General features: G+C 41.6%; 1 protein-coding gene across 1 annotated transcript; it reads left to right on the top strand.

Moving 5' to 3' along the window:
- The first annotated feature begins 438 nt into the window (after nt 1-438).
- On the top strand, nt 439-22,868 carry LOC134670283 (ESF1 homolog). The gene is made up of 9 exons (XM_063528028.1): nt 439-975; nt 1,595-1,718; nt 5,143-5,245; nt 5,955-6,075; nt 8,640-8,830; nt 12,136-12,222; nt 19,933-20,053; nt 21,543-21,746; nt 22,189-22,868. The coding sequence occupies exons 1-9, from the start codon at nt 531-533 to the stop codon at nt 22,845-22,847; spliced, it is 2,055 nt and encodes a 684-aa protein (XP_063384098.1). The 5' UTR covers nt 439-530; the 3' UTR covers nt 22,848-22,868.
- The last annotated feature ends 92 nt before the right edge of the window (nt 22,869-22,960 follow it).

The raw sequence follows: 22,960 nt of genomic DNA, 5'->3' as shown, positions 1-22,960 counted from the left end.
CTGATGATAAAAATATGTGTACAAGAATGTGAAACAGCTAGGTTTAGTATTATTCATGTCAAAAATCTATGCTTTGCGTACTCAAAACAACTATATTGACAGTATTGTTCCTTTGAGTATGTATACCACAAATTCACTTCGAATTCTACACAGGAAAATACTCCTTTCGACCAGCTGTGAAGTTTAAAACAATCCAATTTACGCATTTCATTTCAGCTAGGCAGACAAAACGAAATATCGTTAATAAGGTACCCCTATTTCAAAATTACTGCCTGAAATTTAACTATATAGTTTCAAAACAAACATAGTTTTTATTGTAAATCTCTGACTTAAAAGCAATGAAATTTTGTTACTCTTTGCACAATAATAGCATAATATTTTGCGTATCTTGGAACACAGTATCTTGGTTCACGTTTTTCTGACGTTTTACATTCAATATCTTAGGTTATGATATGATTCTTGAAGATTCGGGATAAAGATTAGAAAACATTAATTTCTTGTAACATTTCCACCATTTTCCTACGGTAATCATGGGTGACATACTCAAAGATAGTCGTTTTGCCAAATATCTAAACGATCCACGTTACAGACAAATACCTAAACATGAAAGGAAGGTTAAAATCGACAAACGATTTCAGTCTATGTTCAATGATTCTAAGTTTAAAGTGAAATATACCGTGGATAAGAGAGGAAGACCTGTAAATGAGACTTCAACAGAGAATTTGAGAAAATACTATGAATTGGAAGAGTCAGAAGGAAGCTCAGATTCTGAAGATGAGAAAGCTAAGGACGATACTGAGTCTCAAAAGGACGAAGCTACTCCAGGAAGGTTTGTCAAACGACCACAGAGTGATGATGAGCAGAACGACGATGCTGGTCCCAAGTTTCAGAATGACAAACTAACGCGAGGCAAATTAAACCCGAAAACTAAAGAGAGGCTGTTGGATCCAGACATTGATTATGCTCGAGGTGAAGGTAAATATGGAATAACGCTGTTTTACTGTTCAATAAGATTGTAAAGTGGTAGACGCATTTTATGTGTTTTATTACGTGTTTTAAAATCCACCAAATGATTCCCAAAACATAATAATAAAAAAATCATTGTGCTTTGGTTTATATATGACTTTTTAAATTTGTGTTACTTGAAATGTAGTGCTTTGTAAAGAATCTAACCTCTACCCACAGCATTGTTGTTGAAGAAAATTATTAAAATGCCACATATTCATCAAACTGCTTCACACTCTCATAATTTCAATCCTCATTTCATATCCTTAGCGCCCATGGGGAGTATAAAATTGTCTAGGTCCATTTCCACAGCTTATACAACTTTTTTTAACTGTGACTACTTTGTGTTATGAAATAAAACTCTTTCACACAAGTACTCCACACTATGGGGCTATTCATAAATTACGTCATTTCAAATTAGGGGGGGGTCTGGACCTCGGATGATAGTAGCATAACGTAAGAGGAAAAGGGGTCATTCGAAGGATGATTTTAGGGGGGGGGGGTCAAAAATCGTCAAAAATCGATGACGTAATTTATGGACAGCCCCTATGTTCCTATGAACCAAATGCTATTATCTTGGTTGTTGCAGGCGTCCTTTTAACTGACAGCTCTTCAGATGAGGAAAGCAGTGAGGAGGAGGGGGAGAGTGAGGTGGAACATGAGTGGGGGGAACTGGATGCAGAGGCAGAGACCACGGAGGAGTCCACTAAAAGGTTGGAATAGTTATTAATAGAAATGCCAGAATGGAGAAGATTGTAGGAGGCCTTTACCACCTGGCAAACGGACACACAAAAAAAAAAGAGAAATATATGAATATGAATTAAAGAAGAAATGTACTGAAATGTTATTATTATTGTCTTTTACAAATTCTCGGGACCATGGGGTCCCGGGCATTTGGAAGGCGTGCGTGGGGCCGGAGCCAACACGTAGAGGCCCCTTGTAATAAGACAATTTACTCTAAATGTAATGTGACACCAACCGACGATTATCCCTGTTTGCACTATAGTAGTGCACCCAAGGACAAGCCCCGGTTAGTGTAGGACTCTTGCAAGAAAAGGTACAAAAAGAAACCGGGCTATTGCGTTGAGTTGTTAGTGGGCTAGTAACCGGGACTATGGAGGAGACTATGGCACCTGCCCTGCTCATATGTTAAAAAACATGAAAAATGGGCCAGGTGGTGACTCGCCAACTCACAACATGGGTCCCCGAAAACGGCCGCTCGCACGGAGCGACAAGGGGACAACATCACGTGAGCGGCTCAGGGCGTGGAGAGGTGTGCACCGCTTTCTACCCAGTGGCTGTAAGCAGCCACTGTGCCAACTCGCGTCTTAGGCATGTTTCACTTCCGCCCTGCGAGCATATAGCTCTGACACCCCACTCTGGACGGCCGGTTAAGGCAAGCCAGAGGTGAGAGTCCTGCGGCCCCTGCTCAGTGTTCACTCCAGCCGGCCAATGAAGGCAAGCTGGAGAGAGGGGCCTGACCGACTCTCGGGGGTATGGGACCCAAGGGACGTCACTTCCCATTCAGCTCGCCACAAGCTGCCCTGGGGGCTTATTATTATTATTATTATGAGCCTATATTGTCCCACTGCTGGGCAAAGGCCTCCCTCTTATTTCTCCACGTATCCCTATCACCTGAAGTCTCCCACCAGTCTCTCTCATAGGTGTCAAGCTCGTCCCGCCATCTCCGACGAGGTCTGCCGTGACGCCTTACAGTCCGTGGGACCCAGCGGGTGGCTGTTTTCGCCCACAGATCATCCGGCATACGGCAGACGTGTCCCGCCCAGTCCCATTTAAGCTTGGCGGCAGTTTCAGCTACGTCAGTGATTCGCGTTTTGGAGCGTAGTATTGTATTTTTAATGCGATCGGTCAATTTCACGCTCAAAATACTACGCTCCATGGCCCGCTGACAAACCCTGAGTTTGGATTTTTGAACTTTTGTCAAAGACCAAGTCTGCGCTCCGTAGGTAAGGATGGGGAGAATGCACATGTCCATGAGTTTTCTTTTTAGCGGTATAGGAAGGTTTCCCTTCATGTACTCCTTCATAGACCAAAAGCTCTTCCAGGCATTCACGGTCCGTCTTGCGACTTCTTTGTCTTGCCGTGCCTGGAAGGAGACTATTTGGCCAAGGTATATATACTCATGGACATATCCTATTTCTCTCCCATCTATTCCTATTCTTATTGGTGCACTATTGGTCATGAGCTTAGTCTTTGACATGTTCATCACTAATCCAACCTCAAGGCTTGCCCTGCTTAGGTCCTGTAGCATGTCGCAGAGGTCGGTAGCTGAAGATGAGAAGAGGACTATGTCGTCGGCGAAACGCAGATTGGTTAACTGCCTTCCGTCGACGCCAATGCCCCTCTGTTCCCATCCTGCCGCCAGCTTCCGGAATACTTGCTCAAGGGTACTGTTAAACAATTTGGGGGACAGAGGATCGCCTTGCTTGACGCCCTTGCTTATGTTAAAGGAGGGTCCGGGAGACTGCAGTTTGATACTGGCGGTGCTAGAGGCATAGATATTGCGGATAAGGTGAACATACGTGGATTCTATGCCTTGGTCTTGTAGTGCATCAAATATGGATTTGTGGGTTATACTGTCAAAAGCTTTCCTGTAATCTATAAAGGCTAAATAAAGAGGGAGGTCAAATTCGTGATACTTTTCAATAATCTGATTTAGGGTTTGTAGATGGTCTGTGGTAGAAAGTCCTGGTCGGAACCCGGCCTGTTCTGGAGGTTGGTTGCTGTGTAATTTACCAGCAATTCTACGTTCGATTACTTTAATAAATGCTTTATAGAGGTGTGAAATAAGGCTAATGGGTCTATAATTATTGATGTCCGATTTATCGCCTTTCTTGTGTAATAAAATAATATTTGAATGGCAGAACTTATCTGGAAGTTTACCTGATTTTAAAATAGAGTTGAAAAGATTGGTAATATGCGGTAAGAGTGTTGGTTCTCCCATCTTTAGTACCTCTGTCGTGATGCCATCCTCACCAGGACTTTTCCCATATTTCATCTTCGCGAGAGCCAGATGAACTTCGTGGCCAGTAATGAGTGGGATGGAATCAGGACAGAAGTAATTGATGGGAGATTGACATTGGTGAACTAAATTGGGATCGGAATATAACTGCTTATAAAAGTTAGTACCTATGTGTGTTATTTTCTCCCGGCTTCTTTGTTTCACACCTCTATCACAAAACAGATAAGTACAGAAGTCAATCACATGTATGTACTTTTACTTTTCATACCTACGCTCGGCGGTCGCTCTAGGGTTGCGATTGTTGCGAACTATGACTTATGCAAAAAACTATCGTGGTAGTGGCACTCGTATCCACCGTATCGTATCTCGTATCTAGTTGTTTGATTTATTGTTGAGGATGAAACGGGAAGAATGGAAATATAAATTAATGATAACATTAAAAACTCAAATAGGTATTTTAATTTTAATGTCATTGTTATATTACAAATTTGCCACAGAAAATATCTTGCGATGATTTCGAGATTGGCGAAATGCACGATTAATATATTTTAAAGTGTAATAATTTCGCATTCTCATGTACAATGTAATAAATTCGCATACGCATTCTCTCTGAAACCACTGGTAGCTTAAAAAACGACAATTCACCGGTTAATGTTGAATTTAAACAACCGTCCACTGTACAGTAGTTATAATAACTTTTTGTTTTGTTTCTCCATTATTGCACAAAAAAGTTCACAGACGCGTGTCTCAAGCGGATGGCACTCGCGCTCGCACTGTTCAACTGTTCCGAGATATCGTGTCCGTGAGCAGTGTCTATGTGTGCGTTGCTCGGGCGCGCTTTGTATGTAGATTGATTTCTGTACCTATCTCTTTTGTGCCTCTATCATCGCGCAAACATGTTATCCACGTTTTGCCTTTACACATGCCCTGCTTAGCTATTTTTAAGGAACGATTCTTTTCTAATGCTACCTGTAATGTAATAATTCAAAATGTCAAATATTCTGACTAAAGGCCAAATAATAATAATGGCTGTCAATATTTTTTTGTCCCATTATACAAGGGGTCAAAAATTGGTGTGCATTTTAATACAACTTACATAAAATCTACGTTTAAGGTTAAGGACCCAAAATTAAAAAATGTATTTTTATTTTCAGAATAGCAATTTGCAACATGGACTGGGACAACATAAAGGCCGCAGACATCATGGTGCTGCTCAGCTCTTTCCTGCCCCCGGGAGGCATCATTTACAAAATAACTGTAGGTATCTGTAAAAATTGCCTGTCATCTAAGTATTTGTACAGTGTTATCAATGCTTTGTTTTGTCAATGATTGAAATAAAAGAAAAATTTAAGATTTACTACCTAATACAGTCGCCATCAGATATATCGGAGCGGCCAAGATGCTCACAAATATCTGAACACGCCTCTATTGTCAGGGCGTTAGAGTGTGTGTTCAGATATTTATGAGCACCTTGGCCGCTTCGATATATCTGATGGCGACTGTACAATGCCATCCTGCCTCTCTACAAACTGAGCTACCAAGACTCCTTTGCTCCTTGAAGATTTGAACTTAAGGTTTGCCCAAGGCAGTGTATTTATCAATTATTACTTTATTTTAAACACTGATTTTGTTAGTAGATGTCTCTGCTAAATACAAAATTAATTTTGAAATGTTATGTGATGGTAATAATATTAGTAATAACCATCAAAATTTAAATGTGGAAAGTCCTGTTACTTAAATTTTTCATAAATAAAGACTTTTTCTCAAGTCCTGATTTGTATACTATGAAGCGTCAGTCAGTAGCTGCAAAGGTATGCAGCTTTCAAAGAGGAGTTCTGTTATAGGGATCAAACTGCAGCTCATTACCACTTCTCGGAACTTGCATTAGGTGATGGAAAACACTGTAAACATCATATTATTTGAATCAAAATCACGAATATATTCACGATGATGGTTTCTATTGCAGATTTATCCGTCCGAGTATGGTCTAAAACGTATGCAAGAGGAAGAGGTACGAGGTCCCATTGAGCTAACTGAGCAACGGGAGGTGGACAGTGGCTTGTCTGATGACGGCGGGAATGAGGAAGGTTAGTAAATATTCACCAATTTTATTTATTTAAACTTTATTGCACAAAATATATACAACAATGTACAAATGGCGGACTTAATACCAAATGGCATTCTCTACCAGTCAACCATAGGGCTAAACAGAGATATCTACAATTGGTGCAGAGAGAGAAATAAACCTATTGAGTAAATTAAAAAAATAGCAGACTAAGGGTCGGTTGCACCAAACTGTTACGAACGTTAAAGAGTTCGCTAAATTTTTATGTATGGAAAGTTTCATAGTAAAGGCGCGGGGCGCGCCGGCTGACGATGATCAGTCTGTCAAATGTGGTTGGTGCAACTGGCACTAATACCAACAGACCAATTTTATACCTTAAAATCAATCAATATCAATTTTTATAATTTTTTGTAGACTAGCTGACCAATTTTATTAATTTTGACTTTTTATAACCAAGACAAATATTCAGTGCCGGATTTACCACTAGGCTGAGTAGGCTGAAGCCTAGGGCGGCAGATTTTAGGGGGCGGCAAATTTTGGTCAAAAAAATATTTTATTCGCTGTTCAGATAGGGTTGACTTGACCAGAATTTTGCCGCTCCCCTAATTATTTGTAAAATTTAAATAATAGGCTTTATTTGTCGATTTTGCCGCCCTCTGTCATGTCAAGACCCTTTATATTGATACAGATAAACGGCCGGACGGACAACAAAGTGATCCTATACGGATTCCGTTTTGAAGCTTGGAACCCTAAAAATGTACCATGTTCATGGACGCCGGCAGCGGGGTGCAAGGGGGTGCACTTGCACCCCTCTGGCAGGAAAGAAAACACGTAGGAAAAAATAGAAAATATATATTTTTTACCTGACTGCGCCAGCATTATTATGTTATTTTTTGAATAAAATTGCATATTAAGTATTGTTAATAACATTGACACGTAAGTACTTAAATGACGGCATCGAGTGCTTCTATTACACATATGCACCTCCCTGAAAGTAATCCTGGCGGCGCCCATGACCATGTTCTATCAAATTGCGCTATTTCTACCGAAAAAATTTCGCGCTCGCTACGCTCGCGTTTTTATTTACGACCATTATTGATGGGATCTTCCACTCGTCCCGGTTTTGAGCTACATCTGGCCAGTCTCTCAAAAAGGAGTCTAAGTTATCCCGCCATCGCCGACGAGGTCTACCGGGTCCCCGGTTTGGCTCGTGGGGCACCCACTTTGTGGTTAACTTGGCCTACAAGTTGTTCGGCATGCGGCAGACCTAACCAGCCCAGTCCCACTTTAGCTTGGCCGCTTTTCGAGCTAGATCAATTATCTGAGTTTTAGAGCGCACCGTGGGGTTCCGGATGCGATCCCTTAGTTTCACACCTAATATGCTGCGCTCCACAGCTCTCTGTCAAACCCCGAGTTTGGACTTCTGAGCTTCCGTCAAAGACCAAGTCTGAGCACCATAAGTGAGGACTGACAGTAACACTTAAATATGTTACCATTTTCTATCAAATTGCACTATTTCTACCGAAAAAATTTCGCGCTCGCTACGCTCGCGTTTTTATTTACGACCATTATTTGTGGCCCATCAATATAAGCCATTTCTATAGCATAGTCCCTCGAGCACTCGATGCCAGACCCGACCAAACTCCTTAGCTGTATCCAGCCTGACTGCCAATGCCTCACCTTGATTCTCAATGGCTAAAACCCAGCAGTACCCACCGGTCGCCGATCAGATCAGTCAAATATAACGAGGTTGCATCGTCATTGGCTGACAGAAACGGCTCATATAAACCTGTATCTAGACTAGTGACATCACCTTATATGCATTTTAATATGACTATGGTGCGTTGTACTATCAAATTAAACGCCTTTGATTGGAAAGTACTTTAAAAAGCTATAAGCGAGGTGGATAGGGGCGGCAAAATCGGCATAGCCTACGGGCGGCAAATATCTAAATCCGGCACTGCAAATATTAAAATGATGGAAAGGGACTAATCATTATCAGTACCATCGCCCACACTGTTCACTGTACATTGGTGGACCTTATGCCCTTTGTAATAAGGTCCACCTATGTACAGTTAGGAGTGTTGCTATTTGTATGTTAGATGTGTTAGACCTTAATAATAACGAAAGCTTAAATGTTGAGATAGTTCATTTAAATGAAAGTTTGCCTTTTTTAAGAAACACGTAATTTTTACAATTTTTCACAAATTATATGTTTTTATGGCAATCGACCCTACGTGTCAAGGATCATAAACCTCATTAGATGCGCGCAGATCTGGCGACTGCGCGCTATAGCGTACCATTCAGGCGGATCCACACAGAATAAGCTGCACAGAATAAATTTCCGACTCCTGGTTCTGGATCCTCCCAATCGTTCGCGCACTGTACCTGCAATGATATATTACTCTTCGATGGCCGCAAAAATATGTGACATGCTCTTATGGCTCTAGAAATAAAGATCGTGTCAGAATTTTTGCTCCCTTCCTGTGTAACATATTATTGCAAGTGACTGTACCTGCTGCACTGCAGACTGCAGTTAGCGATCCTTTCACGAGTTTTTTCCGTCTAATATTTTCAAATAACCAGGATCAACATACCACATGGAGAAACTACGCCGCTACCAGCTGAACCGCTTGAAGTATTACTACGCCGTGGTGGAGTGCGACTCGGTGGCCACCGCTGACAAGCTGTACAGCGAGTGCGACGGCATGGAGTACGAGAGCAGTGCGACACGACTCGACATGAGGTTCATACCGGATGACGTCACGTTTGATCAGGTCAGCTTTATTGTGAAACTACGCCTCTACAAGCTAAACCGCTTGAAGTATTCTACGCCGTGGTGGAGTGCGACTCGGTAGCCACCGCCGACAAGCTGTACAGCGAGTGCGACGGCATGGAGTACGAGAGCAGTGCGACACGGCTCGACATGAGGTTCATACCGGATGACGTCACGTTTGATCAGGTCAGCTTTATTGTGAAACTACGTCGCTACCAGCTGATCCGCTTGAAGTATTACTACGCCGTGGTGGAGTGCGACTCTGTGGCCACCGCCGACAAGCTGTACAGCGAGTGCGACGGCATGGAGTACGAGAGCAGTGCGACACGGCTCGACATGAGGTTCATACCGGATGACGTCACGTTTGATCAGGTCAGCTTTATTGTGAAACTACGTCGCTACCAGCTGATCCGCTTGAAGTATTACTACGCCGTGGTGGAGTGCGACTCTGTGGCCACCGCCGACAAGCTGTACAGCGAGTGCGACGGCATGGAGTACGAGAGCAGTGCGACACGGCTCGACATGAGGTTCGTACTGGATGACGTCACGTTTGATTAGGTGAGCTATATTGTGAAACTACGTCACTACCGGCTGAACCGCTTGAAGTATTACTACGCCGTGGTGGAGTGTGACTCGGTGGCCACCGCCGACAAACTGTACAGCGAGTACGACGGTATGAAGTACGAGAGCAGTGCGACACGACTCGACATGAGGTTCATACCGGATGACGTCACGTTTGATCAGGTGAGCTTTATTGTGAAACTACGTCGCCTCCGGCTGAACCGCTTGAAGTGTGACTACGCCGTGGTGGAGTGCGACTCGGTGGCCACCGCCGACAAGCTGTACAGCGAGTGCGACGGCATGGAGTACGAGAGCAGTGCGACACGTCTCGACATGAGGTTCATACCGGATGACGTCACGTTTGATCAGGTCAGCTTTAAACCTGTTCAAAGGCCTACGTAATATTGTGTTGTCCATCTTCTTTATAGTTTAATTTTTCCCATGCGACCATGCCATGCCATGCTTGTAGATAGTTTTAGTTCTGCAAGTCGCCGCTGGCGCTAGCAGCTGCAGGCAAGCCAAGCGTTGACGCATGATATGTAGGGATTGCAATCCGGTCCGGCGGATCCGGTAATCCGGCCGGATCCGGCACATTTTTCAAGTTACCGGATCCGGCAAAATTCACCGGATCCGGTCCCGGATCCGGTAAAGTGAAACAAAGCGCTAAAATATAAAATAACAGCTTAAAACACTGCTAAAATTTAAAAGTTCTCGCCAATATTCGAATTTTCTCGCTCGCAAATAGCAACACAACAACTTGTGTTGACGCCAGTCTTCTAGCCAACGAAATATGTGTCGTCGTAGCGTTGAGATTTCCGTGCACCGTAAGTACTGGATTGGTTTATATTCAATTTATTGTGTTGTTACATAGTAATTTTATGTACATGTTCTTTCGTTTTTTTTCGTACAAACCATTATAGCCCACTTATATATAATAAGTGTTACCTGCATTTAAAATATAATGAATAAATATTTATAAAACTTCATTCAGCACTTCAGCAGATAAGTTAAATGTTTTGTCGAATTAAAAGTAATTAAATAGAGGAATATATGTTGACTTTTGACGACCGGTCTGACCTAGTGGGTAGTGAGTAGTGACCTTGCCTGTGAAGCCGCGATCCTGGGTTCGAATCCCGGTAAGGACAATTATTTGTGTGATGAGCTCAGATATTTGTTCCTGAGTCATGGTTGCTTTCTATGTATTTAAGTACATATTTGTATATTATATATCGTTGTCTGAGTATCAACAACACAAGCTTTCTTGAGCTTACCGTGGGGCTTAGTCAATTTGTGTTAAAATGTCCTATAATATTTATTTATCATTATTATTTATATGTTATTTTGTATCTCCTTTTTGGACTTCACGGGCCTATAAATCCCGGTCTTTTGATAGGCTTGCGTGGGGATATAGAAGATTATTTTGTTATTATTATGCTACTAAATAAAGCGGGAAAATGTTTTGTGTGACTAAATGTTTTAATGTATACTTGTATCGTTTATTGATTTTATTTGTTAAAACTAAAATGGTTGAATTGAGAGCACCTTTTTGTGGGAAATGTGGGTTCGGCTATAGATATTTTAAGAGAAAAAGAAGATTTCATTTGTAGTTAAGTAATAAAAACGTTGATTTTTGAAACTTAAAACAGCCGTCATCGAATTTAAACTGTTGTGAGACATACTAACATTGAATAATTTACGGTTTCGACTCACTTGTTTTTAGTCAATCGCGCGACATGTTTCGGAGAGCCTAGGTCTCCTGTTAAAATACCCGTTTTTATTAATCTATAAAAAAATAGCCTTAACTTCGCATATAACGCGAAATACATGATAAAATATGTGACTTGATGAATTTTTTATCCGCAATACCAATCCGGCCGGATCCGGCCGGATCCGCCGGATTGAGGCCAAAATCCGGCCGGATCCGGCCGGATTCAAAACCAGACCGGATTGCAATCCCTAATGATATGGTCGCGTTCATAATTTTACGTCTACCATAAATTTTTTGTCTATGTATAAACATAAGCCTTTTTTTTCATTTTGTTTTGTTTGTTTTCTTAATTAGTTTTCTTGTATAAATAGTTGTATTCTCTTTTTTCTTAATTATTTATTCTGTGTACCTCTTGCAATGTTTTAAAATGTATCTTTTTGTGTTATCTGTCGTGGCATCACCGAATGGGTCCTACGGAAGACCAGCGCTGGCCATATAGCTAGCATTATGCTGAGTTGGGTCCATTTCGTGATGCACACTTATTGTTCTAGTCTTTTCTTGCTGTTGTTGTCTGAACATGTTCGTACATGTTTTGTGATCGTCACGAATAAAAATATTTTATCTTATCTTTTATCAAAGGCTAAACAGAACATTTGTAATCATAGTTCTAATTTCTTACTTATGTCTCGATAATTCCAGTTTATCAAGTTAAAATTATCAAACTAGGGTGACTTATTGCGTAACAGATAATAAAACTTCGTTTTTTAAAGTACCTAACGGTTACTTTAATCCAACAGAGGGTCAATCTCAATACATATAGCCCACATGCTAATTACATAATTATAGAAGTGTCTAGTAAAAAAATATAAAAACGTGGATGGAGCAGCTAAATCGAACCAGAAGACAATGCACCGAATTAATGTAAATGGCCAAATTTACCCTCCATGGGCCAATCTGATCCGAATTTACGGTAGACCAGTCTTGAATGAATTATCTGGTCATCTGATAGCCCAAATAAATTTGGTAATTTATTTCAGGAACCAAGGGAAACCTGCACCCAGCTGCCGGACTTGTCAAAGTACAAACCTCGGCTTTTCACGACGACGGCGTTGCAGCAGGCTAAGGTAACGATTTACAAATTATTGCCGAATTAATCAAAACGGAGAAGTGTCATAAAATATTTACATTTGTATCGTTAAACGTATAGTTTCAAGTTGAAAAATCGAGTTTAGAGTTGGAGATCGTCAGCTTAGAAATAAGTTTATAAAAGTAGGAGCATTTTCTACCTACTTATTCAGAGAATAACGAAAAATTTGGTCTGTTGTATTGTATAGTATCACAGAAGAAATAATAGTACTACCGTACAGAAAGGACACTTCCTACAAACCCGAAGTTTGACAGCGATTCAGGGTCGAATCATGTTATCCCTTTCTAATATATAGCACTATCCCTTTCGGCTGTTGAGGGTTGTCAAAATTCAAATGATTATCTTATCTGTGGTCGTGCACGCACAAGGAAGTCAAGTGGCGCCAACCCTGCTCGGAGCAATACTGAGCCGAACGGAGCCGAGTTCGACCGAAGTCAGGAGTGTCTCCCCACTGATAGTATCTAATGTTTGGTAGGACTCGAGTCCTTTGACTCTGAGTTTGAAGAACTTAGCTCGTTTTTACGAAACTCGGCGCTAAAAAACCACAACCAACAATAATAGTATCAAATGCTAACTTTAAACTTATTGACTTTCTTCTGGCCCCTGTTTCACCAACGTGACAGGTGCGACGAATTGTAAAATCACTGTTGCTGACGTCACAGGCATCCATTGGCTACGGTTACCGCTTACCATCGGGCGGGCCGTATTCCTGTTTGCCACCATCATTGTATTATTAAAAAAAAACTTTATGATATGGGAAAAGAACAGATATTTCCTTGCTAAGTTTATGACAATTGTCACAAGAAACACTACAATTGTCACGAAATTCCGACATATAACTCATTACCTGTCAAGAATTACCTACAATTCTTCTAAATCTTTGACAATTTTATTGTCAGAAACTTCGCAGGAGAAATATCTGTTTTTTTCCGATATAATAAAGTTTTTTTAAATAATACAATGATGGTGGCAAACAGGAATACGGCCCGCCCGATGGAAAGTGGTAATCGTAGCCCATGGATGCCTGTGACGTCAGCAACAATGATTTTACAATTTGTCGCACCTGTCACCGATGTGAAATTGGGGCCTGGTTGCATTTAAGAGCGCTCTTACAAGAAAAGTCGAAATAATGCAAAATTGATGATACTAGTCGACGAAATTCAGGACTTTGTGCTCATTATTAGAAACAATGAGTACTTGTTCCAGTAAAAGCGTATTCTTATCTTTTTAAATATCGTTGTAAATATTAGAAAAAGGACTTATTAAATTAGTAATGATTTTTTTTCTGATGGTCGTTTCCGAAAAACCCCGTGAAGCACTGAACGGCAAGCTCTTATTTGGAAATGTTGAGAAGTTTACTCTGCTAAACCTGGCTATTTTGTATTACTAATACCCTGTACTTTAGGCATATCAAACGATATTTTTCCTACATACCTTTGAGAAAGAGAAAATCAAAGTAAAACGAACTCAATTTTCTCTCCGAAACAAGTGTCAATTTCTACGAAAATCTACTTAATATCGAAGTCATTTTCATACTCAAGCAATCTGCAACATTTGCTTATACTGTTGGAATACATTAGTGTTTATGAAATTCTACTATAATTTTATGGCAATTTTTTGAAAACGACTCTATATTACCGATGACGCGCGCTCGCCAGCTCAGTGCCGCGGCAGAGCTTGTACAGGCAGGACGTGTGTCGGTCGGCTCCGCACATTTTCAACGGCGACGACGAGGTTTTTTATCATTGTGTGCGGCGGGCGCCGTGTAAAACGCTATACTGTGTGCGTGTAAACCGCAACGAGAGACTTTGATCCTAGCACTGTTTTTATAGTATTATAATTTATAATGGTACAGTTTAATAAACTACCGGTCAGGATTAAAAATATTTGAAACGACCTGACATTCTATATGTATTCATTTGACTCAAGATGTACTCAGGGTCTGATGATGGAGCCGGAAGGTGGTCACCGGTACCAATCAACCATGCAACTAAACCACTTCGTGTTTGGGCACGTTTGATTCGGCTCAACAAGATCTTTGACTTAAGATAGTACTCAGGGTCTGATGATGGAGCCGGAAGGTGGTCACCAGTACCAGTCAACCATGCAACTAAGGGCCCCCCCACATCTGGCGTCTTTCGAGCGTCGGCGTCTGTCGGCGTCGGTCCAGCGCTATGGAAAATGACGTCGCTGCGCAGTTGCGTCGACGCTGCGTCGACGTTGCGTCGACGTCAGCCATAGAATTGTAGACGCCGACGCTCGAAAGACGCCAGATGTGGGAGGGCCCTAAACCACTTCGTGTTTAGGCTCGTTTTATTCGTCTCAACAAGATCTTTGACACAAGATAGTACTCAGGGTCTGATGATGGAGCCGGAATGTGGTCACCGGTACTAATCAACCATGCAACTAAACCATTTCGTGTTTGGGCTCGTTTGATTCGTCTCAACAAGATCTTTGACACAAGATAGTACTCAGGGTCTGATGATGGAGCTGGAATGCGGTCACCGGTACCAATCAACCATGCAACTAAACCACTTCGTGTTTAGGCTCGTTTTATTCGTCTCAACAAGATCTTTGACACAAGATAGTACTCAGGGTCTGATGATGGAGCCGGAAGGTGGTCACCGGTACCAATCAACCATGCAACTAAACCACTTCGTGTTTAGGCTCGTTTTATTCGTCTCAACAAGATCTTTGACACAAGATAGTACTCAGGGTCTGATGATGGAGCCGGAAGGTGGTCACCGGTACCAATCAACCATGCAACTAAACCACTTCGTGTTTGGGCTCGTTTGATTCGTCTCAACATGATCTTTGACACAAGATAGTACTCAGGGTCTGATGATGGAGCTGGAAGGTGGTCACCGGTACCAATCAACCGTGCAACTAAACCACTTCGTGTTTAGGCTCGTTTTATTCGTCTCAACAAGATCTTTGACACAAGATAGTACTCAGGGTCTGATGATGGAGCCGGAATGTGGTCACCGGTACTAATCAACCATGCAACTAAACCATTTCGTGTTTGGGCTCGTTTGATTCGTCTCAACAAGATCTTTGACACAAGATAGTACTCAGGGTCTGATGATGGAGCTGGAATGCGGTCACTGGTACCAATCAACCATGCAACTAAACCACTTCGTGTTTAGGCTCGTTTTATTCGTCTCAACAAGATCTTTGACACAAGATAGTACTCAGGGTCTGATGATGGAGCCGGAAGGTGGTCACCGGTACCAATCAACCATGCAACTAAACCACTTCGTGTTTAGGCTCGTTTTATTCGTCTCAACAAGATCTTTGACACAAGATAGTACTCAGGGTCTGATGATGGAGCCGGAAGGTGGTCACCGGTACCAATCAACCATGCAACTAAACCACTTCGTGTTTAGGCTCGTTTTATTCGTCTGAACAAGATCTTTGACACAAGATAGTACTCAGGGTCTGATGATGGAGCCGGAAGGTGGTCACCGGTACCAATCAACCATGCAACTAAACCACTTCGTGTTTGGGCTCGTTTGATTCGTCTCAACATGATCTTTGACACAAGATAGTACTCAGGGTCTGATGATGGAGCTGGAAGGTGGTCACCGGTACCAATCAACCGTGCAACTAAACCACTTCGTGTTTAGGCTCGTTTTATTCGTCTCAACAAGATCTTTGACACAAGATAGTACTCAGGGTCTGATGATGGAGCCGGAAGGTGGTCACCGGTACCTATCAACCATGCAACTAAACCACTTCGTGTTTGGGCTCGTTTGATTAGTCGCAACAAGATCTTTGATACTGAAGATTAGTAGATTTGAGATTGGGTTGAGATTTGTAGGTTTGATTATGGAGCTGAAAGGTGGGCACGGGTACCAGTCTGTCATGTAACTGAACCACTTCGTGTTTAGGCACGTTTTATTCATCTCAACAAGATCTTTGACACAAGATAGTACTCAGGATCTGATGATGGAGCTCGAAGGTGGCGACGGGTACCTGTCTATCATGCATTGTTGGCATCAATCTGAACTCAATCAATCCGGATTGATCAATCGAATTGACGCGTCAATCCGAATTGATCAATCCGAATTTTTATTTTATTTTACTTTATTAGGTACACTAAACAGACATCGTACAATATCATGGGTAATACATTTGCACATTATGGCTTAAATCTAGCACGAGATCCAAAACAAGTGTACACAGCATGTTTTACAATTGAGCGGAAATATTACAAACTAATTAACACCATATTATAGCTACAGTGAAAAATATCAGAGAAGAAATATCTATCTAAACATTACAATATAACGAGTAACGAACTTTACATTAAATTATAAAGACTATTAAACATCACAAATGAAACAAACTTAGAGGATTAAGGCAGATGTCATCAGTTAAGTGGGAGAAGAGGAGAAGAGGACGCCAGCCAAGCACTTCCTAAACCTAGCGATGTGAGGGTCAAAAATATCAATATCAGTGTCCCTACCGCGATGATCACCGGCTATTAAATCGTTATATTGGCGGCACATTCTTGTGATTGGGTTATAGAATGAAGTATTGTTTTTGTACACTCTAAGTGCGAAAAGTTTAGTGTTACGACCTCTAAATCTAGGCGTATTAAAGGTAATGGATGATAATAGTGCAGCAGAGTCAATTTTTGAGTGTATAACCTTATATAAATTCAAAAAGTCAAACATCTTACGACGAGCCTCTAGTGTGGGGATATTGAACTTGATTAGTCGACTAGTATACGATCTGTATGTACGTCCCAGTTTAAATCTAAACGCAAGAACTTTCAAAAATTGCTTTTGTACCGCTTCTATAGCGAAGCTATGTACAGAGTAATGCGGGGTCCATATAGGGGAACCATACTCCAGTACACTCCTTACCAGGCTGAAAAACAATACAAGCATACTATCTGGGTTCCTGAAGCCCTTGGTTGTTCTGCAGATAAAACCCAACAATTGCCTGCCCCTACTAGCTATATAATCATAGTGTGGCCGAAAACTCAGTTGATCATCAAACAGTATTCCAAGATCCTTGACGACTGATTTCCTGTCAAGACTCTGTCCCAATAGCTCATAGTCATAAATGAGTTTACACTTCTTATTCGAAAATGAGATAACATGACATTTGCTAACATTTAGATACATATGATTTCGATGACACCAGTCTGATATCTGTGTAAGATCTTTTTGTAACATTAAACAGTCGCTCGTATCATTGATAGATTTAAAAATTTTAAGATCGTCTGCGTACAGTAAGCAGGGGCAAGTTAAACAATCAGCAAGATCGTTTATAAATAGGACAAACAACAACGGGCCCAGGTGAGACCCTTGAGGAACGCCCGAAGTTATGGGGAGCTCAGGAGAAAGGAACCCATTGATGGCGACTAGCTGACTTCTGTTTTGAAGGTAAGAATGAACCCAGCGAAGAAGGCTACCATGAATGCCATAATAGGCCTCAATCTTATGACAGAGAATATTATGATCCACCTTATCAAACGCCTTCGAAAAGTCTGTGTATATGGAGTCTACCTGACCTCGCGTTGCGAAAACGTTACACAAATAGTGCTTATACTCTAAAAGGTTAGAAACTGTGGACCTATTACTAACGAAACCATGCTGCTGATCAGCTAAGAATGGCTTAACATGGTTAAACAGGAATGTGTGTACCATAGATTCAAGTAGTTTAGCTATACAGGACAATATGCTTATAGGCCTGTAGTTTTCACAAGATGAATTGTCACCAGATTTGAATATCGGCACTATATGCGCGATCTTCCATGGATTAGGGAATACACCAGTGCAGAGGGATTTATTAAATAAAATATAGAGAGGAACACTCAACTCCTCACCACACTCCCTGACAAACGAGGCAGGTATCCCGTCCGGACCTGCTCCCTTACTAACATCTAGAGCCATTTCTCCATTTGATTTTTCATCTGAATTGACGATTGAGGATTGACCGATCAATTCGAATTAACGATTAGTAATCGTCAATCTTCAATCAGTAGATTTAGAATTAGTTTCGTCAATCGTCAATTCGAATTGATCGGTCAATTCTCAATCGTCAATCGTCAATTCGAATTGATGTTTTGCCAACACTGCTATCATGTAACTGAACCACTTCATGTTTGGGCTCGTTTGATTCGTCTCAACAAGACCTTGGACACAAGTTAGTACTCAGGGTCTGATGATGGAGCTGGACTGTGGCCACGGGTACCAGTCTACCATGTGACTGAAACACTTCGTGTTTGGGCTCGTTTGATTCGTCGCAACAAGATCTTTGACACAAGATACTACTCAGGGTCTGATGATGGAGCTCGAAGGTGGCGACGGGTACCAGTCTATCACATAACTGAACCACTTCGTGTTTGGGCTTCGTGTTTGGTTTATCACCTAGTGTCAAAGATCTTGTTGAGACGAATCAAACGAGCCTAAACACGAAGTGGTTTAGTTGCATGGTTGATTGGTACCAGTGACCACCTTCCAGCTCCATCATCAGACCCTGAGTATCACCTAGTGTCAAAGATCTTGTTGAGACTAGTCAAACGAGCCTAAACATGAAGTGGTTTAGTTGCATGGTTGATTGGTACCGGTAACCAACTTCCAGCTCCATCATCAGACTCTGAGTATCAACTAGTGTCAAAGATCTTATTGAGATTAATCAAACGAGCCTAAACATGAAGTGGTTTAGTTGCCTGGTTGATTGGTACCGGTGACCACCTTCCGGCTCTATCATCAGACTCTGAGTATCACCTAGTGTCAAAGATCTTGTTGAGACTAGTCAAACGAGCCTAAACATGAAGTGGTTTAGTTGCATGGTTGATTGGTACCGGTAACCAACTTCCAGCTCCATCATCAGACTCTGAATATCACCTAGTGTCAAAGATCTTGTTGAGATGAATAAAACGAGCCTAAACACGATGTGGTTTAGTTGTATGATTGATTGGTAATGGTGACCACCTTCCAGCTCCATCATCAGACCCTGAGTACTGTCTTGTGTCAAAGATCTTGTTGAGACGAATCAAACGAGCCCAAACACGAAGTGGTTTAGTTACATGATAGACTGGTACCCGTGGCCACCTTCCAGCTCCATCATCAGACCCTGTGTATCTTCAGTTTCTTGTAACTTGTTTCTTGTAAATAAGCGAGTACCTATAATTTCTTTCGAGTAATATACGTTCATAAGTACGAGTATGGGGCTATTCATAAATTACGTCGTTTCAAATGGAGGAGGGGGGGGGGGTCTGGACATCGGATGATGGTAGCATGACGTAGGAGGAAACAGAGTCATCCGAAGCATGATTTTTGGATGATTTGAGGGATGGGGGGGTCAAAAATAGATGACGTAATTTATGAACAGCTCCTATGTACATTTGCACTGCATTTAGTATTTTCGTACTTACCAAATAACAGTTTTAGGACTTTATAAGTTAAGTACAGTTAGTGTTGTTATGGTTGATTTCAATATGCTTCACGAAGGATCAAGAATGTTTAATCCATCATTGTAGTGCGAGTGTGGTAGAAGGGATCGGAATACTGAGCTCGCACGGCCTGCCGCAGCGCGTAAAATACCTAAACTCGCTCAACTCCGAAATGTAATAGCACTCTTAAGCGTGACGAATTTTTTCATGTAAGATATTGGATTCCTTAATTTTTACCATAGGTACATATCGTCAAGCAATGAATCGTTTTTCAAGGTGGAGTTAACGTGGGATGCGACGGCGCCCGCGCGAGCGGAGGCGCTGCGCGCCGCCGTCACCGGCCGCGTCGACGAGGACTGCCTCAGGGACTATCTAGCGTCCAACAGCGAAGACGAAGGTATGTTTAAACCATTCACAGTACCGTCTTTACCATAAGGGGACACGGGGCCCCCATCCTCAGAGGGCCCCGAAGGACAGACAGTAACAGTATATTTGATTACTCCTAATAAATAGAAGACTTAGGTCTTCTATTTATTCTATTTATTTAGGCCTTAGGGCCGGGGTCGTTTTCACCCGCCGCCCGCGGCCGACAGCGGCCCGCCGCCCGCGGCGTCTGAATGGTATGTCCGGGAATTCTCGGGAGTGGTCGTTTTCGGGGGGACGCCGCACGCGGCGGGCGAAAACGACCACTCCCGAGCATTCCCGAACATACCATTCAGACGCCGCGGGCGGCGGGTGAAAACGACCCCGGCCATAGTACCAAAATGTTAACTAGTTAAATTAAAGCCAAATCCTTATGTGCCCAAGGGCCCCAGCATAGTTTAAGACGCCCTGACCATTCATAAATGTAAATACTACAACTTGGAGTTAAACTCTAGGTCCATGGAGTCCCAGCGTGCACAAGTTGTTCGCAGATATCGCGAAGCGTCTGGTTGACGTAACTGGTGACCGAAGAGCTGGCGGCTACCTCGCACAACGTATCAGCATTGCGATACAGCGACGAAATGCCGCCAGCATTGTTGGTACAATGCCTCAAGAGACTATTTTAGATTTAAAGTTATTAATTTCGTTTAGTAGTACCACTGACACCACTATATATATTTTGTATGTAAATAAATGATTTATTCCACCAATAAACACAAAATTAAACTAAACACGCACTAGCGATTCTGTTCTAGGACACCAGAATAATCAAATTTGTAACGTTATAATTTATTCTTGCAATCCTTGAATTAGTCCCCCATCCACCCATAAGAGATTCCCGGTACCAAATACACAAAACCAGTACTCCAGGAGATGATAGTCTATCTATTACCCTATATTGTACAAGGTGATGTTTATACAAACTCAAATATAGTAACTCTAGTTTACTAGGCTAACATTAACTATGGATGGTATTCCACCTGTCCAATTTCTTGGTCCAATGTGCATTGCGTCTCACTCTCTCATTAAGCAAAATGTGAGACCCAAATACACATTAGACTAAGACAGCGGTTCTGAAGCTTTTTTGGTGACGTAACCCTTTTGGAAAGCGAAATATTTGACGGAACCCCAAACTAAATATTTTTGGTCGTCATTGTCGACCAGACATACCTATTGTTTTTTTCTTATTATTACAAGTATTTTCGCGGAACCCCAACAGAGGCTTTGCGGAACCCTAGGGTTCCGCGGAACACACTTTGAGAATGGCTGGACTAAGAAATTGGATATGTGGAATAACCTCCCTAAGGGCCACTTGCACCATCCCACTAACTCGGGGTTAACCAGTTAAAACTGAAGTTACCATGGTTACCAGTACAATTTGACGCTGGGTTAACGGTTTAACCGGTTAACTCCAGGGTAGTGGGATGGTGTAAGTGGGCCTAAGAATGTATATTTTAAATCAGATGAGGACACACCGCAAGGCGAAAAAGAGGCGAACGAGTCCCAATCAGACGACGAGGATCCCATCCAGAAGTACAAGAAGCTGCTAGAAGAGATCGACAAGAAAGAAGAGAGCAAGAAGAATAAGGACATGGAGATGGAGATCACCTGGGGGCTGGGGGTCAAGGACAAGGCGCAGGAACTCGTCAAGAAGAAGATTAATCAAGGTATAAAATTAATTATTTTTCATTAAAATAAGGCTATATATTCCAATCCGACGTTTTAGTACAAAACGTTATATATTTGGTAAGAAATTTGGCAATCGAAGTGTGATTTTAATATCTGAAATACAAAAGCGGAGCTTAATCGCCGGGCGGCAAAATTTAAGAAGAGCCAAATGCAGTAGGATAGCACCGATTTTAAGAAGAGCCCTAAACGTTTTTAATGTCCTCAGAATTCTTCAATAGTCTTTTGTAGTCGCTTAATTTGCTGATAATAGTAATTGGGAAATAATAATAGTTATAACGTGTCGTATTTTTCACAATGTTTGATTTCATTAAACATTACATTGAGTAAAATTATTCAATGTTAATATGTCTCACAACAGTCTAAATTCGATGTTTGATTTCAATAAAAATTCTGATGACAATTAATTACTTTCCTTTTTAGATGACAAAAACCTGACGCCCTTCGAGAAACTAATGAACAAGAAGAAAGAGAAGCAAAAACAAAAGAGACTAAACAAACAGAGAGCGCAAGATAAAGAGCATTCGTCAGAAGCAGACTCCGACGATGCCCCCTCCGACATCGACATGAACGATCCTTACTTCGCCGAAGAGTTAAACAAACCTGAATTTAAACATAAAAAATCTAAGAAACAAGCAGAAACGGAAACAGAACCGACTGAGGAAGACGAAAAACAGAAGCAAGAATTAGAACTCTTATTAGACGATGATGATGATGGTAAAGTACACTTCAGTCTAAAGAAGATTCAAGAAGCAGAAAGTACTACAAAGAAATCCAAGCGGAAAAAGAAATTAAAACAGAAGATGTTAGAACAGAAACAAGCCCTACCTGATTTTGAGATCAATTTGAATGACCAGAGGTTCTCAGCGCTTTACAATTCACATCATTTCAATATTGATCCAACTGATCCTAACTTTAAGAAGACGAAGAACATGGAAAAGCTTATCCATGAGAAGCTGAAGAGGAGACCAGGAGATAATCCGGCGGAGGAGGTGCAGCCTAAGAAGTCAAAAGAGGATGCCGAGTTGAGTCTGCTTGTTAAAAATATTAAACGCAAAACTAGAGATGTTCTAAAGAAGTAAATGTTATGTACGATAACTGAATTTGTGTTTCTATTTGAGTCTATTAAATTAGTCATACACACAAGAAATAAAAACACGTATGATGAAATGCATTGCTGAACTGTGACAGTAAC

The sequence above is a fragment of the Cydia fagiglandana genome, chromosome 13 (assembly GCF_963556715.1).
Source record: "Cydia fagiglandana chromosome 13, ilCydFagi1.1, whole genome shotgun sequence".
Lineage (NCBI taxonomy): Eukaryota > Metazoa > Arthropoda > Insecta > Lepidoptera > Tortricidae > Cydia > Cydia fagiglandana.
The sequence above is the reverse complement of the archived record's forward strand: the minus strand, read 5'-3'. Positions and strand labels throughout refer to the sequence as shown.

What these genes read in the sequence shown, in the direction of transcription:
- LOC134670283 (XM_063528028.1), top strand. Translation starts at nt 531, where the DNA reads ATGGGTGACATACTCAAAGATAGTCGTTTTGCCAAATATCTAAACGAT. An exon ending in ACGGAGGAGTCCACTAAAAG is followed by an intron (nt 1,719 to 5,142) that starts GTTGGAATAGTT and finishes TTTTATTTTCAG; the next exon opens with AATAGCAATTTGCAACATGG. An exon ending in CAAGAAGAAGATTAATCAAG is followed by an intron (nt 21,747 to 22,188) that starts GTATAAAATTAA and finishes TTTCCTTTTTAG; the next exon opens with ATGACAAAAACCTGACGCCC.